Source organism: Gekko japonicus, unplaced genomic scaffold, assembly GCF_001447785.1.
Source record: "Gekko japonicus isolate JY-2015 unplaced genomic scaffold, Gekko_japonicus_V1.1 scaffold707, whole genome shotgun sequence".
Classification (NCBI taxonomy): Eukaryota; Metazoa; Chordata; class Lepidosauria; order Squamata; family Gekkonidae; genus Gekko; species Gekko japonicus.
In genome coordinates, this window is record NW_015164686.1 from 602,988 (window position 1) to 621,708 (window position 18,721).

Genomic DNA, 18,721 nt, shown 5'->3' on the forward strand with positions numbered 1-18,721 from the left:
GGCCAGAAATACCATTGCCATCAGGAGGTCCACCAGTGGGGCCAGGACATTAGAAGCCCTCCCACTGTTGACCCCCCCCCCAAGCACCAAGAAGACAGAGCATCACTTGCCCCAGAGCCCCTAGCTATACCTTGTGGCTAATAGCCACTGATGGACCTCTGCTCCATATGCTTATCTAATTCCCTTTTGAAGCCGTCCATGCTTGTAGCACCCACCACTTCCTGTGGCAGTGAATTCCATGTGTTAATCACTCTTTGGGTGAAGAAGTACTTCCTTTTATCCGTTCTAACCCGACCGCTCTGCAGTTTCATGGAGTGCCCACGAGTTCTTGTATTGTGAGAAAGGGAGAAAAGTACCTCTTTCTTTACCTGCTCTTTCCCATGCATAATCTTATAAACCTCGATCATGTCACCCCTCAGTCGTCTTTTCTCCAAGCTAAAGAGCCCTAAGCGCTTTAACCTTTCCTCATAGGGAAAGTGTTCCAACCCTTTTATCATTCGAGTTGCCCTTTTCTGCACTTTTTCCAAAGCTATAATATCCCTTTTAAGGTGTGGTGACCAGAACTGCACACAGTATTCCAAATGAGGTCTCACCATTGATTTATATAGGGGCATTATTATATTGGCTGATCTGTTTTCAATACCCTTCCTAATAATCCCCAGCATAGCATTGGCCTTCTTTATTGCAGTCACACACTGTCTCGACATTTTCAGTGAGTTATCCACTACAACTCCAAGATCTCTCTCTTGCTCAGTCTCTGCCAGTTCAGACCCCATCAATGTGTATTTATATTTAGGATTTTTGGCTCCAATGTGCATCACCTTGCACTTGGCCACATTGAACCCCATTTGCCATGTTGACGCCCACTCGCCCATCCTTGACAGATCCCCTTGGAGTGCCTCACAATCCTCACTGGTTTTCACCACCCTGAACAACTTTGTATCATCCGCAAATTTAGCCACTTCACTGCTTACTCCCATCTCCAAATCAAATTAACACGTAACTTCCTTGTTTGCACAAATGGCATGGAGGGGCAGGAAGGGTAAAGTCCCTTTGCCATGTGTGTCCCAATCAGAATACAGCCCCTGCACACCAGGGAGGCATGGAAGGCCTGGTGCCTGTGTGACACAAAGTCCTCCTTTGCCATGTGTGTCCCAATCAGAATACAGCCCCTGCACACCAGGGAGGCATGGAAGGCCTGGTGCCTGTGTGACACAAAGTCCTCAGGGAGTCCACAAGGACCTTCTAAGACCTTCTGAGGTCTTCTAAGACCTTCTGAAAGCCAGTTTGGTGTTGTGGTTAAGTGCGCAGACTCTAATCTGGGAGAACTGGGTTTGATTCCCCACTCCTCCACTTGCACCTGCTGGTGTGACCTTGGGCAAGCCGTAGTTCTGTCAGAGCTGTCCTTGAAAGAGCAGTTTGTGTCAGAGCTCTCTCAGCCCCACCTACCTCACAGGGTGTCTGTTGTGGGGAGGGGAAGGGAAAGGACTTTGTCAGCCGTTCTGAGACTCCAAATGAAGGGCAGGGTATAAGTCCAAACTCTTCTCTATTCTTCTTCCAATTAGCCCAAGACTGGAATAATTTCATTTCATTTTTAACCCACTAATGCACGTTTATTGTGACTGACTCATTAGATAGCAGTTAGAGGAAAGAGGGTAGCCGCGGTGGCTCAGAGGTTAAGATGCTGAGCTGCAGACCGGAAGGTCTGTAGTTTGGCAGTTCGAGACCCGAGTGCCACGTGACGGAGTGAGCTCCCGTCTCTGGCCCCAGCTCCTGCCAACCTAGCAATTCAAAAGCAAGAAATTGCTAGTAGATAAAGAGGTAGATAAAGTAGATAAAGATAAAGGAGCCGCGGTGGCTCAAGTGGTTAAGACGCTGAACTGCAGGCTGTGGAAGGTCAGTAGTTCAGCAGTTCGAGACCCGAGTTGCCGCATGACGGAGTGAGCTCCCGTCTCTAGTTCCAGCTCCTGCCAACCTAGCAGTTCAAAAGCAAGAAATTGCAAGTAGATAAATAGGTACCACTTCGGTGGGAAGGTAACAGCGTTCCGTGCACCTTGGTGTTTAGTCATGCCAGCCACGTGGCCACGGAAACGTCTTCGGACAGCGCTGGCTCTTCAGCTTTGAAACGGAGATGAGCACGCAACCCTAGAGTCGGACTCGACTGGCTTTCGAGGAAGGGAACCTTTACCTTTACTTAAAGAGGTACCGCTTTGGTGGGAAGGTAACAGCGTTCCGTGCGCCTTGGCATTTAGGCATGCTGGCCACGTGGCCACGGAGAAGTCTTTGGACAGCGCTGGCTCTTCGGCTTGGAAATGGAGATGAGCACTGCCCCCTAGAGTCGGATTCAACTGGCATTCAAGCAAGGGGAAACCTTTACCTTTAGAAGAAAGAGATATCGTGCCGGCTGGCTGGCTGGGTGCAGCTGGCAAGAAATTATCTGGCAGTTCCTTCAAATGTTTATTTCCAGGTATTATGAAGAGTTCCAAACATGCTACTTCAACAGAAGATACAGGCTACCTTCGCTGCCTGCGACATCTTTTGAGAGCTGAAGCTTATTCTGACAAATCTAACAGCAGGATCTTCAGCTATCCAGCACTTTTAATCTGCATGGGAGTCGTTTTAGCGCGAGGTGGGGATGACTGGTGCACAGGAGCTAGATGTGTGCATTTGATCGTGCCCGTTTGATCCGGAGGGGAGGAGCAGCTATGTTGGGCCCAACTGCTTGTGTGATTGCATCCTGAGAGATAAACTGTGGAGGAGGATTCCAGTGTGAGACGCTCCACAAGGTTTAAGAAACAAAGCCATACCTTTGCACACTAAAGATAGATATGAGGACAACTCAAACTTCTGACGAAGTGCCCTTTGACTCATAAAAGCTTTTTTGTTGTTCAGTCGCACAGTCGAGTCCGACTCTTCGCGACCCCATGGACCAGATCACGCCAGGCCTTCCTGTCTTCCGCCGTCCTCTGAAGTTGGCTCAATTTCATGTTTGTTGCATCTATGACACTGTCTAACCATCTCATCCTTTGCCATCCCCGTCTTCTTTGACCTGGAAAATTTAGTTGATCTTCAAGGTAGTATTGGATTCAGATTTTGTTCTAAAACTCTGCAGTATATTTTCTGATAAATGGTACATAATAGCACTTCAAAAGCACACTGTACAGAAAGACCTTTCAGGTAATACTGCCGTTTTCTTCATTTAAGAATGAGCAAGCATACTGGACAACACAGTGCTGTAAGAAAAGGCTTAAGTCCTTGGTTCACATCTCCCTTCAATGATATGGCCAAGGATAGTCATCCTTAAATCTAGATATTGGAGTTGGCTTTTTCCAAGTTAAGATCCTTCAGGTTGTTGGCTTGAGCTGAAACCTTGAGAGATTGAAACCTGCCAGTTTGGTGCAGTGGTTAAGTGTGCAGACTCTAATCTGGGGAAACCGGGTTTGATTCCCCACTCCTCCACTTGCAGCTGCTGGATGACCTTGGGCAAGCCATAGTTCTGTCAGAGATGTTCTCTCAAGGGCATTTCTGGAAAGAGCTCTCTCTGCCCCACCTACAGGGTGTCTGTTGTGGGGAGGGGGAGGGAAAGGAGGGGAAAGGAGGGGAAGGGAGGGGAAGGGAAAGGAGCTCTGAAACTCCAAGTGAAGGGCAGGGTATAAATCCAATCATCATCATCTCTCCTCCTCCTCAGTGGGCAGCAGCGCGCGGGGGGGGGGGTCTTTTGCCTAGCAAATCTTCTGATTGGCCACGGGAGATTTGTTTGGCTGTGCAGATTTAAAGCAGCTGCCACCACAGCAAAAGGATCTTCATTGTGTGACTGAAGGTAAACTCCGAATCCTAAGGCAACCATCATGTGGCAGCCATTTTGTGGCTGCACCCACCACACTATTTCAGACTTCCAAAAGTGCTCACAGACTCAAAAAGGCTGGGGGCCCCTGCTTCAAACAAAGGCAGTTCACACATGTGGTCTTTTGGGCAGACAACCTACTGGAGTATTGTGTGACTCCGCAAGGTGGTCAGCTGGCTTAAAGAGGACTAGTCATCTTATCATGGGGCCAGAACTTCAAGATAAATAGCTCTTTATTCTACTAAAGACACCAGCCTGGTCTGTTTTAAAAGAGCAATTACACCACAAACAGGTAACCGTGGGCACTTATGCAACTGCCATTCAGTCTGGTTGTGCTTATAGAAAAGAATTTCCCACCGGACTGCAATTATATTTTACAAGAGGCGGGACCCGCGATACTGGGGGGGGGGAGTATTCCCCACAGCTCCCGGCCTGGCCAGCCTGCCAAGCTTTCCCTTCCCGTGCTGTGGCAGCGGCGGTGGCTGAGTGGCTCACAGCCCTGGCGGAGAGGCCTCGCTGCTTTCTCCCCCCCCTCGCCCCCAGCGGCAGCGAGGCCGGAGCTCGGCCACCAAACTTTCTCCCTCCCCCCCCCAGTGGTGGCGGAAGCGGCAGCGAGGGATGTGCAGCTTACAGCCGCTGGCCGGCCAAGCCTCCCCCTCCCCTTCTCTAGCAGCGGCGAAGCCATTCTAAGAGCATTCCCTGCGCATGCACAGGGGGCATTCTGTTACTTTTTTGGGGATTTAAACATCCCCCTATATTTTTTTTACAGTTTTCAGATTTTTCTGCACACCTGGGCATTGTCCCAGGTGCACAGTAAAGTCTCCATGCCCCCCAAGTGCCCCTGATGTGCGGATTTATCCGCACACAGGGGGCCGACTTCGGTATTAGTATATAGATTAAAATTTAAAACATTTCCTTCAATATTTGTAACTATGTTCCCCACCTGAACACGTCAGATCACTGGCCTATCTAGGTCACTATGCTCTATTTACGTATTTATTTAATAAATGAATATGTTACCTCTACAGAGACCTGCCAGAGACAGTTCACAACAAAAACAAACAAACATTAACAACAAAGCCTACTCTTCGTTTGCTGAATGGCAAACCACCTCTCCAGGGTCTCTGGTCAAAAGCACTGACATTCTTTTAACTGGAGATGCATGGAATTGAACCTGGGACCTTCTGCATGCAAAGCAGACATTCTACCACTGAGCTACAGTCCCTACCATGCTTGAAAATCCCCTCTTCACAAAGAACATCTTGGAGGTTTGCAATCCTTTCTGCTATAAGCTTTCCTATTTGGACAATGGGTAGGATCCAGCGCAAAAGTTCCACTTGCGCCAGAGCTCTCGCACAAGCAGAAGAGCAAGGAAAAGAATGTGGTGGCCACTTGCACCAAGTTATTGTATCCCCCACTTGCATTTCTGCATGCATGTGATCTTGTGCAACCAATGTCTCAGCACTATACCGGAAGGATGAACATGCTAGGTGTTACACAAGATCTCCCGCAAGCAGGTACAGCATTAAGTCCATTTATGTTTCCACTTGCATCACTGGATCGAAGTCTATACTTTGCTCCTCTGAAAGCCTGCAGGAGTGAATTTCATACCTCCCTCTGGAAGAAAAACAACAACAACAGACCTACCTGGTCCCAAGGACAGATGATTCCTCCAAACCACATGAAGAGGTACCCCATGGCAACCAGACACACCCAGACTACTAAGGAGAAAACACGAAGAAGCTTCTTGAACAGGGGCTCTATGCAGGCAAGGATAAATATGGCTGAGAAGATTGCCAGAGCTGTTGGAACAGTTATTAAGAATGCCACGTGATCCTCGGTTTCCTGAAAACAAAAAGACAGGAAAACTTATAATTTAACTGGTACAAACAGAGAAAGCAACACCTGGCTTCATTAGGATGCATCAAGAAATACTCGATCAGTGGACTGATTGTACATCAGTTGCCTATTTGTGTAAGAAATTTACATGACTTGAAATTATATTTAAGAACATTAATTATGCTCAGTTTAACTATTCTCAGTTTAAATCACAGGATGGATTGGTTTATAGCAAGGTGATTGAAAATCACCAAGATGAAAACCTTATTTAAATAATCAGCTTTACCCATTTTTAAATAATATATTTCAAGAAAAAGCTCAGATGCTAAAACAATGAAAACACAATTAATTTGAAATTAAGTATAGCCTTTGTAGAAGAAGAGGAGGAGGAGGAGGAGGAGGAGATTGGATTTATACCCCGCCCTTCACTTGAATTCTCAGAGCAACTTAGAAACTCCTTTCCCTTTCCCTTCCCCTTCCCACAACAGACACCCTGTGAGGTAGGCAGGGCTGAGAGAGCTCTTTCCAGAACTGTCCTTGAGAGAACAGCTCTGACAGAACTATAGCTTGCCCAAGGTCATCTAGCAGGTACAAGTGGAGGAGTGGGGAATCAAATCCGGTTCTCCCAGATTAGAGTCTGCACACTTAACCACTATACCAAACTGTCTACTACTACACCAAACTACTACTAAGCTGCAGAGTCACAAGCTACTATTCACAGGCCTTTTGCATTACCAAATGGTATCTGCTTGGAGGCAAAGGAGCAATTATAAAATTAATTTCTATTTGGCTCTCTGTGTGTATGTACAAGGATATGAAGCAAAATCCTAACACTGGTCTGTAAACTGCTTAGGGATGGCTACTAAACCCCATGCCAGCATAACATGAGTGTAGATATGCAGTAAAAGGGAGTGTGGTAAGAAATTTTAGAAATATAGAAGGTTTGGGTTTAAAAAATGAACCCCATGTGTCTATCTCTGTCATTGCTAGCAAAACAGCAGACAGCCATGGCCTGTTTCACTAAACCAGGCCATGATACTTTGCAAGCCCTTTGTTCTAGGCAAAGCATTCCTCTCAGACACTAACTCAAAAGTTCACAACATTCCATTCCCAGGATCTGAATCAATGTACATGTCCATAGGTGTGAGACCCACAATTTCCTAGGCAAATAAAACTGCAGCTGGCTAGGAAGGCCATTTGAGGAGTGACAGGCTTCAATCCAAAAACAAACTAACTTCCTGAGATACTGGGATTTCACACTCCCCACTTCCATCTCAGAGATAACATCAAAGGACAGTTTATTTCCCATATTGGGGAACACCTGGAAGAAACAACGACACTGTATTGATCCTGTAAATTGTGTACACTTTTGTTGTGTGAGACCAAGGAAGCAATTTCCTGCAAGACAATTTCAACTTCTAAATGTTAATTTAAAACTGTAAATTAAGGGACCTCTTTGATCATTTGGTATAAATACTGGTCAAATCCAACAGATCTTTGCTGGCTCTTGGTAGGAGTCAGCCTGAGAAACCTCTTGTTCTTTGCATGCTTTGGGGTGGGATAGGACTTTGCTTGCATGTTTATTTTTCTGTGTATTTACTATCAATATTGAGGAGATAGAATTCTATTGTGTTGGCAAGCTGCCATAGCGTCTTGCTGGTCACCTTGCCAGGTAAATCTTTGAATGTTTTTCTTTTAATAAAGATAAGTTTTATTTTAAGAAGAGACCTTTGAGTGTCTCTGCCAGCACTTAGCGGTTTCCAAGCTTACACCTCTGCCTTTGCTAAGGAGGCAACACTCAGGGGACACATGAACCAAAAAGGGGAGTGTGGGGGGCACGGGTAAACACGCATTCACAGACACGTGCAGCCACACACACTTTTCTCACAACAGGGAGCAGAAGCTGTTTATTAAGACACTTTATTAATAAGAGAACGAACTGTGTAAGAAAGAGGAGAGAAAAAGAGAAGTCTAACTGTCTAACTAGCTAGACTAACTGGTCAGTAACAAACCGTTCTCAGCAGGAGCAGAAAAAAACCTAACTGAGCTAATCAGGAGACAGGAAGGAGAGTATTTGAAAATTCAGGGGGTTGCTTTGCAGTGGCTCTTCTCGTTCCTTCAGGGTCGGTGGCAAAGGGTGGCATTGGGGGAACAGCTGTCCCAAAGGCACCCGCTTGTCTGCGGAGTGCCACAAGCAGCAGTACTCTCCCCGACGTTATTTAACATCTACATGCGCCCCCTTGCCCAGATTGCTTGGAGAACCTGGGTTGGGTTGTCACCAGTATGCGGATGACACCCAGCTCTATCTGTTGTCGGACGGCCAGTCAGACTCTAGTTTCTGTAAGGGAAGATCTTGTCTCACTAACCTGTTAATGTTCTTTGAGGGGGTGAACAAACATTGTGGACAAGGGGGATCCAATAGATATTGTTTACCTTGACTTCCAGAAAGCTTTTAATAAAGTTCCTCATCAAAGGTTCCTAAGTAAGCTCAAAAATCATGGGATAAAAGGACAAGTCCTTTTATGGATCAAAAACTAGCTAATTAATAGAAAACAGAGAGTGAGTATAAATGGGCAATTTTCTCAGTGGAGGCTGGTAAGCAGTGGGGTACCGCAGGGATCAGTACTTGTTCCACTGCTTTTTAACTTGTTCATTAATGATTTGGAGTTGGGAGTAAGCAGTGAAGTGGCTAAATTTGCGGATGATACGAAGTTATTCAAGGTGGTGAAAACCAGGGAGGATTGTGAGGCACTCCAAAGGGATCTGTCAAGGATGGGCGAGTGGGCGTCAACATGGCAAATGGGTTCAGTGTGACCAAGTACAAGGTGATGCACATTGGAGCCAAAAATCCTAAATAATAAATACACATTGATGGGGTATGAACTGGCAGAGACTGATCAAGAGAGAGATTTTGGAGTTGTAGTAGATAACTCACTGAAAATGTCGAGACAGTGTGTGACTGCAATAAAGAAGGCCAATGCTATGCTGGAGATTATCAGGAAGGGGATTGAAAACAGATCAGCCAATATCATAATGCCCCTATATAAATCAATGGTGCGACCGCCTTTGGAATACTGTGTGCAGTTCTGGTCACCACACCTTAAAAAGGATATTATAGCTTTGGAAAAAGTGCAGAAAAGGGCAACTCGAATGATAAAAGGGTTGAAACACTTTCCCTATGAGGAAAGGATTAAGCGCTTAGGGCTCTTTAGCTTGGAGAAACGACGACTGAGGGGAGACATGACTGAGGTTTATAAGATTATGCATGGGAAAGAGCAGCTAGAGAAAGAGGTACTTTTCTCCCTTTCTCACAATACATGAACCCGTGGGCACTGAGTGGTCAGGTTAGAATGGATAAAAGGAAGTACTTCTTCACCCAAAGAGTGATTAGCACTTGGAATTCACTGCCACAGGAGGTGGTGGCGGCTACAAGCATGGACGGCTTCAAGAGGGAATTAGATAAGCATATGGAGCAGAGGTCCATCAGTGGCTATTAGCCACAAGGTATAGATAGGGACTCTGGGGCAAGGGATGCTCTGTCATCTTGGTGCTTGGGGGGGGTCAACAGTGGGAGTGCTTCTAATGTCCTGGCCCCACTGGTGGACCTCATGATGGCACCTGGTATTTCTGGCTACTGTGTGACACAGAGTTTTGGACTGGATGGGCCTTTGGCCTGCTCCAACATTGGCGTCTCTTATGTTCTTATGTTAGTCTAGGAGATCTGGACCTGGCATTCAAAGCTGTAAGAACTATATTTCTCTTTCTCCATATATGATTTTATTATTTTATAAGAATTGTAGTCATGTAACTTGTGCTGATCATAGACCGTATTAATAAATTGAACTTAGGCAGTTCTCAAAACTCTGAATTTGTGTCTGCAGAGATAACATGCGTCTTCTTCACAGCAAAAATGTTATAAAAGAAAAAGACCTTAATTCCATTGTTCCTCTGCAAATCTATGTACACAGAATCAAGCCCTTACCTCTTAAGTGCTAAGTTCCAAGAAGTTCGATAGAAGATTGTTTGGAGTGGAATAATCTACAGGAGGCGCTAAGTGTGAGGAGGTAGGGGCAAGCAGTAAAAATGAATGAGAACTCTTTGGAGCCGAATACTCCACAAGTCTCGGGATCTTTGTGTGTCTAGCCTGAGATTTATCATACTCAGGGCTTTTTTTGTAGAAAAAGCCCAGCAGGAACTCATTAGCATAATAGGCCATACCCAACAGCAGAAACTCAGTAGCATCTTGTACTTTTATAGTTAAATAATTTTAGAGCACCGGAAAGCATATTTTAGTAAATTGTATTGTTGTATTTTATATTATTCTGTACTGTTTTAATGTTTTAACTTGAGCATTTTTGCCCCTTGTGAGCCGCCCTGAGCCTTCGGGGAGGGCGGAGTATAAATTCAAAAATAAATAAATTAATTTAAAAATATTAGACCACAGCCCTGACAGCACAGCTCATTAGCATATTAGGCCGCACCCCCATGTTACCAGACGTGTGGTCATCCAGCCACACCCACCTTTTGCTTCTTATTCTGTTTACCTTGTTTGTTGTCAAAACCCAGGGCCTTTTTTGTAGCAGGAACTCCTTCGCATGTTAGGCCACACACCCCTTATGTAGCCAATCCTGATGAATTTCTGCTGTTGGGTGTGGCCTATTATGCTAATGAGTTCCTGCTGTGGGCGTGGCCAACTTGGGAGCCAACCAGAACTCCGTTCCTGTGCGTTCCTGCCCCAAAATAGCCCTGATCATACTATTCTCTCCCTGGAGGAGAAAACCTATAAGGGCAACAGGCTATAAAAGAGATCCAGTTTGGGAATATTTACAGTTAATAGCCAAATCAGTAATTTCTTTATTTAAACATAAAACTAATTTGAAAAGTTACGATTCTAAAACTGACACCTTCATCTGGTTGTAAATATTAAGATTATACGAGCAAGAATGAGCCTTTATGTAGAAAACCATGATTTATATCTAGTCTTACTGACCAGTGATTTAAATTGTTATTTAAATTGATTTGACTTAAATCAAATCCACCCTGTTTCCATGGCTGGTTAAAGTGGGGGCATCATCAGTGAACAAGGCTGTAGCTAGCAAACTGTGGGAACATTTGAAGGTCTTGATACATTATCCTGTCTAGTACCTTCTTCTGTTGACTTGGCTCCACATTGGGCTCTCAAGAAGACGAGGAGGAGGAGAATGGATTTATACCCCCTCCCTTCACTACCCGAAGGAGTCTCAGAGCGGCTGACAATCTCCTTTCCCTTCCCCTCCCCACAACAGAAACCCTATGAGGTAGGTGGGGCTGAGAGAGCTCTCTCGAGAACTGCTCTTGGGAGAAAAGCTCTAAAAGTACTTGTAACTGACCCAAGGTCACACCAGCAGCTGCATGAGGAGTGGGGAATCAAACCTGGTTCTCCCAGATTAGTGTCTGCACTCCTAACCACTACACCAAACTGGCTCTCTGATGCTAAACCAGTGCTAACACCCACTGGCTTAGTGGGACTGTATAGAAATATTGATTTCTAAAAGTCCCTGCCTTCCCCTGGGATGTCTTTCTGATACCATGCTGTGTTGTATTTCCTGTTGAAGCCACATGGCCTGCACATTTGGCCGGAGAAGCTTTATAGCCCTGCCATATAACCACACATTCCTTCACACTCCCATGCTGGAAGCTAGGCCAACATGTCAGAAGCTCACGTAGCCGATGGACGGGCTGGAGTTGGGGGCCATGTGACTGGAGACGTGGTTTCCAAACTCCCAGCCTATCCCTAGTTGTACCCATGACAACTAGGAAATGGGCACATCCCCTGTCTGTTCCTGATTGGCTGATGGCCACGGCTGGTCATTATTAGATTGGGGTTTAATTGTCTGATCCCTTGGAAGAGAGACTCTCTTGTCTCTTGCTCTCTGTTCCTGCTCTCTCTCTACTTGTTGAATTGCACCTGGAAATGCTATCCCAGGTGGAACAAAGAACTGCTTTGTGAGCTGAGCACATGCTTGCAAAGATGGGATTCCTGCTATTACAAATCCCTTGGTGTCTAACTGGATTATTTGGACTGATGCTATCCTGAATTGGTAAATATGAATTACTGTTTAGTTAAGGCAAACTGCCCTAGCCTTTCTTGTTTTGAAATCCTTCTGGTCTATGCTAAGTTCTGTACTGAATAAAATTATTCTGGTTTCTAACTTGTCTTGATGTTGTAACTGAGTTCTAAGCCTAAATCTTGCAGCCTGAACGCTGACCACACACACTACCATTGAGCATTAAGAGTGCATCTCTGAGGAGGTGCTAGTGTGTTCTGTCCCAGAGGCTAAACTAAAGGTTTGGAATCCCTCCCTTGGGGAAAAGCCGGGATTAGTTAAAAAGGGATTCTGGTGGCATATTGTTCTGAAATCCAGAGAGGGTAGTCTGCCTCTCTGGGTTGTTGTAAATGTATTGAAAAAGTATAGGCTTCCCCTCATTCCTGGACAGGCTTGGGGGCAGAAACCTATACAGGGACCATAGTACTGCCATGCTCCAAAAGTGAAACACACATCTGCCCAATAGCTATATGGATATGTAGAAACGAAGAAGGTCAGGTGCACAATATCCACACATCCTTGGATGTTGTGCTACAGTTGTATGCAGTCACTTCCAACTGGGTTGTCTGGTCCACACACTGATCACTGTTGTAGAGTAGTACTGCAACGGCCAATAATGTGTGAAAACCAGAGGTCATTTCGGGGGGGAACGCGGGGGAATGCAGTTCCCCTGGGTGAGGTGCAGGGGGCGGGGCACATGACAAAACCCCGCCCCCTGCTTCCGGCCACCCCGCTTCCAGCCCTGATTCAGCCAGGAGGAGGCAGGAGAAGAGGGAGGGTAAGTTGCTTCCTCCCCGCCTCTTCCCACCCCTGCCTGCCTGGGGCCAGGGAGGGCCTTGGCAGGGCTTCCTCGCACTCCCGCTGGCCTTGCAGGTCCACCACCGGGCTCCTGATGACAGGGGGCGTGGCATATGCTAATGAGTTATGCTAATGAGTTCCCCTAGCTCTTTTTCTACGAAATGACCCCTGGTGAAAACAATGAAGAAAAAATGTCTGTTTTATGTACCCTAATTCTGCTTAATAATGAGTAAACCTTATCTGTGACTTTGTGGGATCAACTATGGATATCTCAGTATAGTTTACAAACTCAAGAGTTAAAGCTACAAGCCAATGACAGTAAAGAACTACTCAGCATTTGTGCTTCCTTGCCTTTGGGATATTTAAACTATCCTAAATCTAAAACCTTATGTTCAGCAGTAAACAGACTGAACTATATTATATCCAAACCATACCTTGCAAAAGAGAAAAAAAAGTTCAGGGGCGCCAACACCTGCTTCTCTCCAAAACATGTAAACATTTCTAAGCACACTGCGCTAACATTGCTTTAGCATTTCCCCACCCCTTTAAACAGCAGCCAATTAAGCAGATCAAGAAACAACAACAGAAATGCATGAGGAATTTCAGACAGACGATATAATCCGGAAGAGGAACGGTTCCCAAATGGTTTCTGGTCTGTCATTTCTGACAGAACCGTTTTAGAACTGGTTCCCTACCAGAATATAGTTGTAATTTCAGACACAAACGCTACTGTCCCGTTTAGGAAACGGGGCTGAAGCGTTTTACCTGTCAACCGTTTCCAAGTAGTCTTCAGTTTCCTCTCCCAGTTCTGATGCACTTTTTCCCGCCGTTCTTCGCCCGCACGGGCAATCTCAGGCTTTTAAAAAAACATTCGCTTTATAGCGCTATAGCACTATAATGCTATAACGGAACAACAGTATAGCAACCCCATTGGAATGCCTGGAGTGTTTTGTTATAGTGCTACAGCGCTATAAAGCGAACATTTTAAAAAAAAGAAGTCGAAGATCGCCCGCGCGGGCGAAAAATGGCGGGGGGGAAAGCGGTGCAGTCTGAAAAGGCAAACCGCTTCAGATCCAGCTCTGTACTGGAAGGGGAAAGCCATGTGTGAAATGGCAGCCCTATACTGGTTTACTCCAGGACGGATCAAAAACAGCTTCAAAACAGGTTAAAAAGGGCAATGTGAAATTCCTCGCATGTCACATTGCACATTTATTCAGCTATGTATTATTTGAGAAACGATGCATTGACGGCCCCTTTGCATCTCCTCCATAATGAGCCATCTCATCCTTAGCGGACACTATCAGCAGCCTCAAAATACAAAATGAAAATCGGAAACGCAGGGAATGGCCAGAACACTGCAATGAGAAGTTACTTCAGATTTGTCTCCCGTTGACCTAGGCTGACACACATCCAAGCATCTTAAAAGAGACAGACTTCCAGTAAACAGTCGTGTCTTGGAATGATTATGAAATGAACAAAAGAGGTCTCTGCCTCCAATTAGGGACGCTTCAAATATTGTCTATTGCAAAATTTCTGCACTGGAACCCCAAACTGGGCCAGACCCTATGGCTTCCCCATTTCACCACCTAGAATATTATTATTCCAATATATATTTACATAACAGACTTTGACTCTCTCACTGGACATGATGCCGGAATGCTGAGAAGCCGGTAGGTAGTACAGCCTGGGCAGCAGCAACTGATTTTTTTCTACACAAGTGCTACATTTTAAACATAAGTCCCACGACCAAGACAGCCAAAAGGTCTCATCCTTCAAAAACTGGGGGATGCTAGTGCCTGGCTTTGAATAGTTCTGGATTCAAACACACATACACAGTTTCTCATTTGCGCACACACACACACAACATCAGGGAAATGTGTACAAAATGTCATATCAGATAGCATAATAAAATATGCATTTTTGGATGAAACCCTGGGGTAGGGATGGGACATCTACACATGGATAATCAAAGGAATGATGATGGGATGGAGCCAGGGAAATTCACTCATCCCTTGGTTTAGTCTCTGATCAAATACTAAGGATCTAAGGCAACACAAAAATGCTGCCAAACCTTCTGGCAGCAGAAGCAAAATGCTACGAAATTCGGCGTATCTGCGAGTGGGGAAATTGCTCCCAAATATCCAATGCTGTCCCATTTTATTTCAAAGGGAGAAATTACTCTAGCAGACGCCCTTTGGATTCATCAAGATCAATGAGCATTTGGCCATGAGGAGGTGTACTGAACTCAAATAATATGCACTATCCATAATAATTTTGTTACACCAATAAGTGTGAGGAGCACAGAGGTCTTTAAAACTATCCATGAAGACCAAGACGGCCAAAAGGTCTCATTATTTTGGAGCCAATCCGTCCAAAACAGGAGGATGCTAGTGGCCTGGCTTTGAATAGTTCCGGACTCAAAATGCCAATTCACACATCAAAGCACACAGGGGTCACCTTAGGAGTCACCCCCCCCCTTCTCTTGCACACAAGAAGGAAGGTCTCTTCTAAGAGGCTGCCTGTCAATACTAGCTTTGATCCTTCCATTTCTCTATTATGTTCCCACGGAACAAAATGCTCTGTTTTCCTGTGAAAATACACAGAGTTGTCAGTTTAGGATGGATTCCTATAATTTTATAGGCATTTTCTCATGGAGTGAAAAGTGAAGAACATTTGTTAAAAATAAAAACTGAGTTCTAGTACCAACCAGTGTTCCCTCTAAGCCGAGTTAATGTGAGCTAGCTCACAGTTTTTTAGCCTCCGGCTCACACATTTTTGTCTTAGCTCAGGAAGGATGACTCCAAAGCAAACTAATGTATGCAGTGGCCAAATCGCTCGCTCACAACTTTAATGCCAGTAGCTCACCAAGTAGAATTTTTGCTCACAAGACTCCACAGCTTAGAGGGAACATTGGTACCAACAAGCAATGAGACACATGTAATGTCCTGGCCCAGAAATGCTTTGACGGCTATTTCACTTTTCTTCACAGCAGCATCATTCTTTATTATGGTCATTTGACCAATTAAACACATTTACACTTAAAAATTCAGGCATACAATAGGCCAAATAAAACAATTAAAATTAAACTCTAGTTGCAGTACAGTTTCCAGGACCTAAATATCACCAGACAAAATGTAACTACTGGATGAGTAATCTTGGCATTCTTATCAGACAGAAGATAATCAAATCTAACTTTTTCAGTGAGACCAGAGAATTTGCCTAACAATGGAGTAATAATCTCATTGCGTGCTTCCTTATAACGTGGGCAGCTGAAAAACATGTGCTCTGTGGCTTCAACCTCTCTTAGTGGACAGGAGCAGAGCCTTTCTAGAGAGGGTTTTTTGTTATATCTACCTTCCAGTACTGCAGAAGGGAGGGCCAAACACCTTGCCAGGATAAGCGCCATTAATTTCTAGATCCAGAGGAGATAGCCATGTTAGTCCGTTGCTGCAAAATAGTAAAAAGCCCAGTAGCACCTTTAAGACTAACAAACTTTATTGCAGCATAAGCTTTCAAGAAGAATCTGACCTAATAAGGCATCATTGCCTGACCCCTCTGTATAGAAATATTGTTTCTAAAGTCTCATGCCTTCTTCCTGTGATGACATCCTGACATTCTGTGTGTCTTTTCCTGTTGCAGGCCAGATGGCCTAGTGTGATTTCTGTCACTTGACCAGATGGCTGAAACACCAAATAGCCATGCCATACTATCATGCCAGATACCCACATTCCTTAACCAGATGCCAGCTAAGAGATTGAATCTCTGCTCTGTTGAGAGCCAGACTTGAAGGTTCCGCTTGTATGGCCTACATGGGCCATGTCAGTACACAATGGAGAAAGCTGGAAGTTGGATCACCTGACTGCAGGCAGGGCCTCTAACTTCTTAGCCAATCCCCACACACCTGATGTGGCAGCTATGGCAACCAGAAATTGGGCACACACCCCTGCCGCTCGTGATTGGCTGATGGCCACAGCTGATGGTAACTGGCATGGGGTATAACTCCGTGGTTCTTTAGGGAAGAGCTCTCTCTCTTGCTCCTGGGATCCTGACTTTGGAAACAAAGAGTTTCTTTGTGAACTTATTGCCGGTTGCCAACCTTTTGTTACTGTGGATTTGTATCTCTGAGCAGTCCTGGACTATCTACCTGCATAAGATGGGATTTCTCTTCAAAATCCCTTGGTGCCAACCTGTACTGTTATGCAATGGACACTCTTGGACTATCTGATGCTACACTTAACTCGGTAACTATGATTATTATTAATGTGCAGGAAGGGCAAATAGCCATAGGTTATTATTTTTGTATCCTCCATTAGTCTCTTGTTATGCTTTGCACTGAATAAAGATCATTCATATTTGTAATTGTCTCTGATGCGGTAATTGAACTCCAGGGCTAAATCTTGTGTCTAAGCTGACCACAGAGCTACCACTGTGAGAGTAATCGTGTGCACCTCTGAGTTAGAGTTGCTGATGTGTTAAGTCCCAGATGCCAGTTAAGAGATTGAATATCTGGTCTTAGGCTAGGTGGGGGGACCCTTTTGAAGAGATTCTGGTGGCAAACTGTTGTGAATCCTAGAGAGAGTACAGACTGTCTCATGGATTTTGTTTCATGTGCTGAAATATAGGGTTCCCTTTCACCCCTGGACTGGGCTGAGTGGGTTTTACTCCTGTATACTTTCTAAAAGTTTGAATAGGCTCAGTAAGTCTATTCTACTTGTCTACTACATCTGACTCTTAGGAAAGTTTGGTCATGCAAAGCCCATAAAAGATATGAGTCTTCTATCTATAGATGAGTTTAGCAATTCGTCCCACAGCGGCATAAATGAGGACAATATACTCCAATAGACTGAAGATGGTTAAAACGCTTGTCTCCTTAAATGAGAATCTGAAGGCACATATTTTGCACCACCTACACTGCATTCTAAGCATGATGCTGCAATGCCTTAAAAACAAGTACCGGTGCTCAGGAAAGGATGAAGGGCCACTGGCCCCGCTCAGGTCAAGGCAGCCTCAAACAGAACCCTTCTCAGGGTGCAAAATCCTTGAAATGTGCTATGACCTCGTCCCGCCTCGTGCAGGGAAGCCATTTTCTCCATGGGAAGTGATATCTGTAGTCTGGAGGTCAGCTATAATTATGGGAGAACTCCAGGCCCCAGCTGGGGGGTTGGCAATGTTCCCTCTAAGCTGTGGAGTCTAGTGAGCAAAAATTCTACTTTGTGAGCTACTGGCATTAATGTTGTGAGCAAGCGATTTGGCTGCTGCATAAATTAGTTTGCTCTGGAGTCATCCTTACTGAGCTGAGACAAAGATGTGTGAGCCAGAGGCTAAAAAACTGAGCCAGCTCACACTAACTCAGCTTAGAGGGAACACTGGTTGGCACCTTGCTGGGAAGGCTGGGGGAGGGGAGCCAAGGCTAGGTGTGAGCTGGCCCATCCTCAGTGCCGTTACAGGCTATATAAACCCACAATGAAAAGGAATGCTTGGATGTTGAAACAAAACCACAAGTCTCACACAACGACCTCATCTAGGCTGCGGCCACACGCGCCAGTTGAAGCGGAGGGGAAGCGAGGCTATTCCCTCCGGAGGAATTTGACATGCAGTTGCGAGATCACACCTCCCTTTGTAGCTGTGGGCACAGCCCGTCACTGTGTGATCAGACGCAAATGCAGGTAAGTCGGGGGGGAGGGGTTGGCCATTTGTTTCCCATGCACATAAATGAGGAATCGCACCTCTGCACTGAGGGCCCCCTATGAAGTATGTGATGATGCGGCACTGAGCCAAGATGGCCTGATCAGACCATTCCAAGAGCATGAGAGTGTGCTTGCGCGATCAGACAGGAGAAAGTCCATCCGTGGCCCCTTGGAACCCGTTTACTACCGCACTTTCCCCAGTGTCTTTTAAGTCCGCTTCCGTGGCGGAGCAGCACGGGTTGCCGACGACTGCGGGACGCTTCCCAGATGTTGCTGTCTGATTGCTCCCGTTAGATCCGTCAGGCATTTGTGCCTATGTCAGATCTAAAGGCGCGTGTGATCACAGCCCTAGTCACTTTTCCACATGCATCCTAAATCATGCCCTTGAATCTTTTGCAAACCACAGCAGCTTAACAGCAGACATGCTTATACATTATAACTGGATCAGCTTTAGATTAGGCTTGTAG

The 18,721-nt window shown here is 45.4% G+C and overlaps 2 protein-coding genes across 2 annotated transcripts in view; one reads left to right on the plus strand and one right to left on the minus strand.

Annotated features, from left to right (window-relative positions):
* ADCY2 (adenylate cyclase 2 (brain)) overlaps positions 1-5,593 on the minus strand; it is a 200,078-nt gene extending 194,485 nt beyond the window's left edge. The window contains exon 1 of the mRNA XM_015409355.1: positions 5,492-5,593. Within this exon, the coding sequence (XP_015264841.1) occupies positions 5,492-5,542 (51 nt within the window). The 5' untranslated portion in view covers positions 5,543-5,593. The remainder of the gene's footprint in view (positions 1-5,491) is intronic.
* Positions 5,594-8,475: 2,882 nt separating this feature from the next.
* The window catches only part of LOC107108826 (dual specificity protein phosphatase 8-like), a 30,582-nt gene continuing 20,336 nt past the window's right edge, over positions 8,476-18,721 (plus strand). The window contains exon 1 of the mRNA XM_015409345.1: positions 8,476-8,508. Within this exon, the coding sequence (XP_015264831.1) occupies positions 8,476-8,508 (33 nt within the window). The remainder of the gene's footprint in view (positions 8,509-18,721) is intronic.